Here is an 8,300-nt window from a genome sequence, read left to right on the forward strand (position 1 = left end):
ATCATCAGTGCCTGAGGGTTGGGGGTAGGACCGTCATAGTACCACAACATGGCTTCCTGTCCACTAGGGATTGTTGTCAAGAAAATACAGTGATTGACAGTTCTAGCATGCTCTATCACTACTTGAGAAACACAGGCGCTTATAATCTCATTGTTCCTCTAGCACTAAACATTAAAGAGTAGTCATGTATTAATTTTATAGACATGGATTTCTACATAGAATGAGTTTTTGCTGAAAGATAGACCTGTAACCTAGAGAAAGTGTAATAGGATAGAAAACACATTTTAAAAAATGTAACTGTATTTCTTTGTTGTTTTATGTAGGAGCAACATAAATAATAGCTTTTAAAAAGAAAAAAAAATCTAGACAGATTGTTGCATTCATTCATTCAGACCAAATTTTTATTTTTTTAAATGTGATATAGCCATTTAATTTTCACATTAACAATAGCCAATATTTGTGACTCATACACATAATTTTCTATGTACACTAGACATACTATTTATATATAAAATAAATTAAGCTTTAATAATGAAACACAAGTTTACAAATGCAGCTTTTTAAAGTCTAAGGAAAAATAAGAAATGTAGAAATTTCTAAGAGACGAGATCACTGTGGAATCTGGCTCTTAAAGATGAAATATTTTGAAAATTAAAAACCCAAGACAAATCATTGAGTATTTTTCAAATGCCAATTTTGTAATTCTCCATATTTCTTAATCTAATTATTAACTTTTTGTTGGCTAGAATATGGCTTTTAGGGTTGCTTCCAAAAAGTTAAATGTCATACAAGTTGAGTGTTGTTATATTCCTTTTAAGAGTTAAAAGTATTAAGGCCCCTTTTAGCCATCCTTCTTGCTTCCAAATACAACTAATCATTTAGTGACCCTCAATGAACAACTTGCAATTTTATGCTCTGATACTTCTTAAATGAATTTTTTGTCTAAAAATTTTCATCATAAATAGTTGCAAAGGATATAAGTGCTGGCATATTGTAGATGTTGCATCTTTAAATAAAACTGTTACATGCCTCTTTAAATTCAGCCCAGAGGCTCTAAATCCAATACTTATTTGATAGGCACTATCATAAATTCAAAAATTATGATAGTGCCTATCAAATAAGCCTTTCAAAAATTACCTGAAGAAAGCAATTTTTAATAGTAGGAAATGCCACATTTTTTCTTTTACTCCTTGAATTTGTATTTTTAATCTCCCAACCTCTCAAAATTTAACCTAATTATTTTTGGACTTTTTATTGCTTAATGGTAGATCTGTAAGAAAATTATATAATATCCTATAGTCATAAGGTTCTCTGTATCTCAATTTTTATTCTGAATTGAGCTTGATCAATATAGTAAAAATTTTAATAAATTATTAATCATAGTAAAATTTTATTGGCAATGTATCACTTAATGAGATGAGGAAGGCTTTCCCTCTGACCCCAATTATTTCATCTATCCATAGATTAATATTATCTTTGTTAGAATGGTACAGCATCAACTCTAGTCTCCTTTTAAATTTTCTGTATGAAAGTGTTGATAATCCCTTTTCACATAGATAAGTAGATGTGAACAGAAGGAATTTTGTGATAGCAGGATCACTGAATTCTTCCGCCTTTGGAGTTACATGCTAAAATATTCAGAAATCTTGGGTGCTCCTTCAGTTTCGTTGAAAGCAAAGAATCGGGAACCACCAGACTTGCATAAGGATTTGTACCCTGTTGTTAAAAAGCATTCACTGTCTAAACACCCAAACTTTGAATTTTACCCCTTGAGTTATACTATACAGTAAGACTGAAGATGGGGAAAGATATGTTTTCTTTTGTAAGAGAGAAAACATTTTTTCAGGCAGATGAGTCTTAAGAAAGTAGACAATAGGAAGGTGAGGATCTGAAAATTGATCCCGTAAAACTATTTGAGCCTGTGCACTCCTTGGAAAGCTCTAGTAGACAGCTTAGGGGTAAGTCTGACCCAGTTTAAAGATCATTGGCTTTGGTGGCTTAAGTTTAGATTTTATTTAGATCACAAAGCATGTACAGTTGACCCTTAACACAGGTTTCAACTACATGGGTCCACCAAGATATGGATTTTTAAAAAATAAATTCCATAAATGTTTCCTCTTATTTTCTTAATATTTTCTTTTCTCTAGCTTACCCTATTTTAGGAATGCACTATATAATACATATAACATATAAACTATGTGTTAATCAACTATTTATGTTATTGTTAAGTCTTCTGGTCAGTGGTAGTCTATTAGTAGTTAAATTTGGGGGGAGTCAAAAGTTATAGGCGGATTTTCAACTGCACAGGGGGTCAGCACCCCTAACCCCCATGTTGTTCAAGAATCAACTGTAAATTATTAGATGTTGCCTGTCTTCTTAATAGAGCAGCAGACCCTCAAATGTGTTCCAATGTACACTAGTCTCATGAGATACTCTTCAGCGAAAGGGTTCTGAAATCCAATTTGGGAAATGTGATATTCTAAACCCCTCTTAACTGTGAACATTCGAATATCCAAGTTTCACAGAGGAATCATTTAACTTTGCATAACCTAAATTTCCCAAACTCAAATGATCTAATCAGCCTCCCCCCTTTATTTTTCCATATAATTACATATTAAATAATATCCTTAGGGAAATGATGAACAAAAACAATTTAACACATATACAGTCATGGTTTTGATCCATCAGTGTGGCTGTCACCTTTCAGGATGTTCTTGTCACTATTCTGATTGACCTGAATTAACTGTGCTTACCATATGACTGCTAAACCACAGTCTCAGCTAGATATTTTATAGGACTTAGATTTTGTGGCACCCGGGCAGACTATAGAAAGAACGATGATGTCATCTGTGCCCTTCCCTTCTCCCTTCTGTGTCTTTCCTGAGTGAATCCTTCCACCACCAAGAATCAGATTCATGTGTTACTCTAGTAAGAGACTGTAGGAGCCAAACCAAAGACTCTCTAATGATGGATTCAAGTTATTATAGCACTTAGGAGGAAGAGACAGTTTTAGGGAGAGGGTTCTTCTCAGCACCATTTATAGTATAACCAACCCTCACCCACCACTTCCTGCCTGCTTTCTCTGCATGGGTGTGGCTGGGTATGGATTTTACACAGTAGCAAGTGAAAGATGCTTAGCCTTCTGCCTTCTATGCCACCATTTCTCATTGTCTCTGATACAGTAGGAAAAAATCTATTTTAAATAGAAAGGGAATCCAGGCCTTAGCTTTTTGGCTTTAAAATGAAGTGGGAAGGTTTATGTCTTTTCCTGACCTGTGAGCTGAAATCCGAGGTAATGATAGCCACATCTGAGCTCTACTCTGTAAAGCAGCGTTCCCCAACCTTTTCGGCACGAAGGACGGTAGTCCCATGAGAATCTAATGCCTGATGATCTGAAGTGGAGCTGAGGTGGTGATGCTGGGGAGTGGCTGCAAATACAGATGAAGCTTCGCTCATTCATCAGCTGCTCACCTCCTGCTGTGAGGCCCAGTTCCTAACAAGCCTGGTACCTGTCCGTGGTCCCAAGGTTTGGGGACCCCTGGTGTAGAGGTAATAATGGAGCTGTTAGTGGTATGGGGGCAGGATTGAGGGTGCAATAATGAGGCTCCAGTGGCCAATGGCTAATGGGATACTAGCTACAGAGTGAAAATTTCTTCCCTGTAGCCTTCAACTTGTGCCTTTTTTATCCAACCTTTCCTGAAAGTTGCTTTGAACATTTACCACCACCAGGAATATTCTTCCCTCAGTTGCAGACTGCCAAATAAAATAGCAACTCCCAATTCAATGAATAACTAAAATAATGTCACAAGATGACAGTCCCAACTTGGACAGACTGCTATTACTTATACCCTTGGCTTTATAGAAGATAAAATGCATTTCTTTTAGAAGCACATGGATATGTTTCATAATACCAGCAACCATAGCTTTTTATTTCCTTAAAAAAATTTTTTTAAGCATTGTGCCCCCCCTACCGTAGCACAGTTGTTGGCATATGGTGGTGCTCAAAAAACTTTTGTGGAGTGAAGGGATAAAGTCTTTTGATCAGAAAGAGCCTGCTTGGTTTTAATGTATTCTTCAGCGGTGCGTGTATGCTAAGCCCGGGATAACTAGTGGAGGGCTGAATGGGTTTCCAGGACCCAGTTCCATCCAAGCAAAGCCAGCAGCCCACTGCTGGTTTGTTCCTCCCCACCAGTCTTTTTCAGTTACACCTCTTTTCTCTTAAGTCAGTTCTGAATCCACTCTAAGTCGTGATTCTACTGGCCACTCCCCGTACCACTATCTTCATCTTTAAAAAACCTCGTTAAATCATCACACTGTATAAGTCATTAAATTGTATCTCAAGATGCAGGGGAGTGCTATCTTGTCTTAGGTGGGTTTGCCCCTATGGGGATGACTGCATCTGAAATTTTCTGTAGCTTTCTAATGCTTAAGCCATATGGCTTAGCTTGCTGCTCTGGAAAACTGGGTAATCCAGAGAAATGTCTCCTTGGAGCCTAATTTGCATCACTTCATTTCATCAATAAGTGACCTCTTGTCTGTGGGAGCTACAGACTCAGAATCTCCCCAGCAGTTGTGCAACCAGCTCATGAGTGGGCAGAGCAGGGGTAAGAAGCTGGCAGTGTCTTCAGTGGGCCTCTGGTTTCTAATAGGCTTTTTAAGTAGAAGAGGCTCCAAGACTTCCAACTCCCACCCCCAGTAACTCCAGTTACAGAGCAAGTCTCTACCATTAACTAGAAATTGTCTTAACAGAGATTCTGTGGATTCATGTACTGTAGCAGGTCTGTGCAGGAGGTCTGTCTAGCCAGCTAGCCAACCAGTGGTAGTCAAAGTACACTGAGCTGAGCCCACTGACCTGGGGGCAGGAAAGCTGGGCCAATGTGGCAGTCCGGGGCAAGGCGCCTCTTTGGACCCTGGTGAAATCCAGTGGCCTTAATTGTGGAATCCTTTGCCTTTTAGTTAAAATCCTTTTCAGAAGCTAATTTATTGGTTCCTTACATTGTGGGCTCATCTTCTGTGGAAGTCAATTACTTGGGTCTTTAGAGGCTGGAAAAAGAATCCTGCTCAGTGTGCAGGTCATGTACAGAAGGTTTAATTGTTCAAGATTTTCACTGTTTTTATTCAATGAGGTTTGGAACATGAGAGGCCAAAAATTAGGAGTGTGATTTTAGGATCCTCTATAGAGAATTATAAGTTAAGAAATTGTCCAAGATGAAAAACTAGCAGTAAATCACCCTAACACATGCCTAATGAATCTTCTTCAGAAATGTCATCTTGATAGCAGGATTGAAGAGAGGATGACGTCACAGACTAGCATGTTCTCAGGGTCTAAATATAGCACATTCTCCTATATGCAAACACACACGCGGACATATGACACCTTTACACATGTACCCCGGCTTCTATGAGTAAAACTTGCTGTTGCTGACTCTCTTCTCTCTTAACCTGAAATAAAACAGATTTCACCATTATCTATTGGGCTAAGACACAGGCCCTTGTGCTCTGTAACATTTCTCTGTTCACACATCTGCAGGTCACAGGCAGATGATACAGGGCTGAGAGTCAGCAAGGTGACCGCCCCCAGCAAGACATTTAACCTTGCCGAGTCTCAGTTCCCTCAGTGGTCATTGCATTGGGGTCATCGCTACTCTGCAGGCTGAAGCGAAGATGAAATAAGAATAACATGGGTCAGGAGTCTGCACACTGTTTCCCAGTGGAGGCTGCTACGGCCTTTTGGGGGAGGATAATAGTTCTTTGTCCTGGCACACTGCAGGACAGTGGGCTGCCCAACCCCCCATTACATGCCCGTAGCACAATCAGAAGCATCCCTTATAAGAGGGATTCTGCACTGATGTAGAACCACTACACTAGCCCAGTCTTGGGAACTCAATGGGGGCTCTTTAAAAGGTAGAGGTCATTTTTTATTTTCACTATTATATTGAAGTGCCCTTCCAATGCTAACATTTGACTTAGAGAAGGTGGAGATGCTTCAGAAAGCACTATAAGTTAATTTATAGAGAAAGAACTAGAGGTCAAGGTATCAAAGAATTTCCAAAGACGGTGGCACCTTCTCGAAGCCTGGCCCCAGGTGTCCAGGGTCACTGTGCTTGAAGGAGCAAGACCTGAGGATCTGCTGGTGGGGAAGGGACTGACCCACCTGCGGTTGCACTTCTCCTGGTACAGCTGGAGCTGGTTCTCGTTGACGTTGAACTCTTTCACCAGGGCGTCCCGGTTGGCATTGCGCAAGTTCTGGTGTGTGTCATACAGAAAGAGCTGGTTGTTCAGCTCTTCTTGCCGCCTCCGCAGCTGGCGACAGGAGGAGTACAGTTCCTCTTCACTCTCCTGGAGAGTAGAGAAAGGAACAACCATGTGGCGACAGTGCCTTCCAAAGCAGAATGTGAGCCATGGCATCTTAGGGGTGTGACTGAAGGGAGCACAGGGCAGAAGCTTTGCAACTGGGATTATCCCAGAAAATCCAGGGCCTATTTTAACCAAAGATAAAACTGGCAATTATTTATTCCATTTAAAGCAAGGAGTTTAAAAATCTCTCGTTGACAATAAAGGGTGGATTTACTGTAAAACACTGGAATATCAAATACCTTACCCATTGATTCTATTCTTAAATCCAGTTTTTCACTGGTCTGCATCACCTTTGGGCCCTTATCCTGATGCAAAGGGTCTAAGCATGAAGTGGAACACAGTAGGCGAGGGAGAGAGCAGCCTAATGTGAGGACAGAAAGGTAAGCAGGAGCCAGCAGATCATTTAAGATCTTACAAGGACCTTGAAAGGTATGGTAACATACTACAACATGGATGAACCCTGAAAACATTACGCTAGGGGAAAGAAGCCCATTCTAAAAGACCACATACCATGATTCCATTTATATGAAATGTCAAGAACAGGCAAATTCAGAGAGACAGAAAATAGATTAGTGGTTGCCTGTGGTGAAGATAGAGTGCGTGGGGACAGCTAATGAGCAGGAGTTTCTTTCTGGGGTGATGAAAATGTTCTAAAATTAATCCTGATGGTGGAAAAACTCTGTGAATATACTAAAAACCACTGAACTGTACGCTTTAACTGGGTGAATTGTAGAGCATATATATTATATATCAATAAAGCTGTAACCACTACCCCACCCCCACCCCAAAAAAAGCCAACACAACGCAGGTTATGTCCCCAGAGATGGGCATGTGACTCAGTTCTAACCAGTAATGATGTCTTGCTCTCCCACATCACCATCTCTGGCCCACAACCCAACCAGGCCAATCAGAAGCATCCATGGAACTTTGGTTGATATTCTTGGTAAAAGAAAAAATAGTTTCTTTTCTTGGAGATCAGCTGAGAGAGTGACGAATATTTCCAGATATTAGTGGCCCCTTTGCTATCATGCAAAGAAAGTTGGGAATGAAGCCAAAATAGGGAAACAGAACCACTGGATGAGCACCTGGATCCAGCCATGATGAAAACAAGTCCTACCCCTAAACTTTGCAGTTGTCTGAGACAAAATATTCCCTCCATTATGCTTAAAAAAACTTATCAGGGTAAAGAATTTGGGTTTTAGCATAAGAGGAGGAGAGGGATGTGTCACCTCACTGCTGTTTTTAAAAGGCTGCTGACTATTCTGTTAAGAATGGCTGCTTGGGAGGCGTGTCTATTGGCTGCTACTACTGATGGAGCAGTTTGAGTGAGAGACACCCGTGCGATAAATATGTGCATTGATATACACAAATGAACTTCTTTTGTCATTTATTTTTTACGAAAATGGATTGAGATCATACCTTGCTCTGCAAATTATTTTCCCACCTTAACAATCATGGACATCCCCCAGGATCAAGGGTAGAACTCTGACTTTGGAGAGTAGGGAGAGCAATGGTGAAGGTTATTCCGGCCACTGGCAAAGCCACAGAGGAGTAAAAGGATGATTGTCTTCACACAAGGAGTGGAGGTAAAATGGACAGTTCTTGGTGACTAATTCAATATATTGAGGAAGATGCTGGGAAGAATCAATAATGACTTTGCTTAAATTTATGCCCTTCCTCAAGGAGACCAGCTTTCCTTCTCATTATGAATAAAGCAAAGCAAAATCAAAACCCCATTTAAGTCTTAACTCTGTACTGCAAATGGTCTCTTCACCTTCTCTCCACCTAGAAGAAAACTTCTGTTGCTTTCATATATGTAATGACTATTTCTTATTCGGGTTAAGGTCAAATTCTACCTTTTCTACTAATGCTTCTATAATTAAAACTCTTTATCTCTTTTTCTGAATCCCAAAGCATGTATAGCTATGTTATGTAATTTAGTC

General features: G+C 39.9%; 1 protein-coding gene across 1 annotated transcript in view; it reads right to left on the bottom strand.

The window, feature by feature from the left end:
• Positions 1-5,087: 5,087 nt before the first annotated feature.
• The window catches only part of PLCG2 (phospholipase C gamma 2), a 186,399-nt gene continuing 183,186 nt past the window's right edge, over positions 5,088-8,300 (bottom strand). Inside the window, exons 32-33 of the mRNA XM_023528590.1 lie at positions 6,155-6,339; positions 5,088-5,442 (exon numbers count right to left, since the gene is read on the bottom strand). Coding sequence (XP_023384358.1) covers positions 5,400-5,442; positions 6,155-6,339 — 228 coding nt within the window. The 3' untranslated portion in view covers positions 5,088-5,399. The remainder of the gene's footprint in view (positions 5,443-6,154; positions 6,340-8,300) is intronic.

This window comes from Pteropus vampyrus, unplaced genomic scaffold, assembly GCF_000151845.1.
Source record: "Pteropus vampyrus isolate Shadow unplaced genomic scaffold, Pvam_2.0 Scaffold29, whole genome shotgun sequence".
In the NCBI taxonomy this organism is placed as follows: domain Eukaryota; kingdom Metazoa; phylum Chordata; class Mammalia; order Chiroptera; family Pteropodidae; genus Pteropus; species Pteropus vampyrus.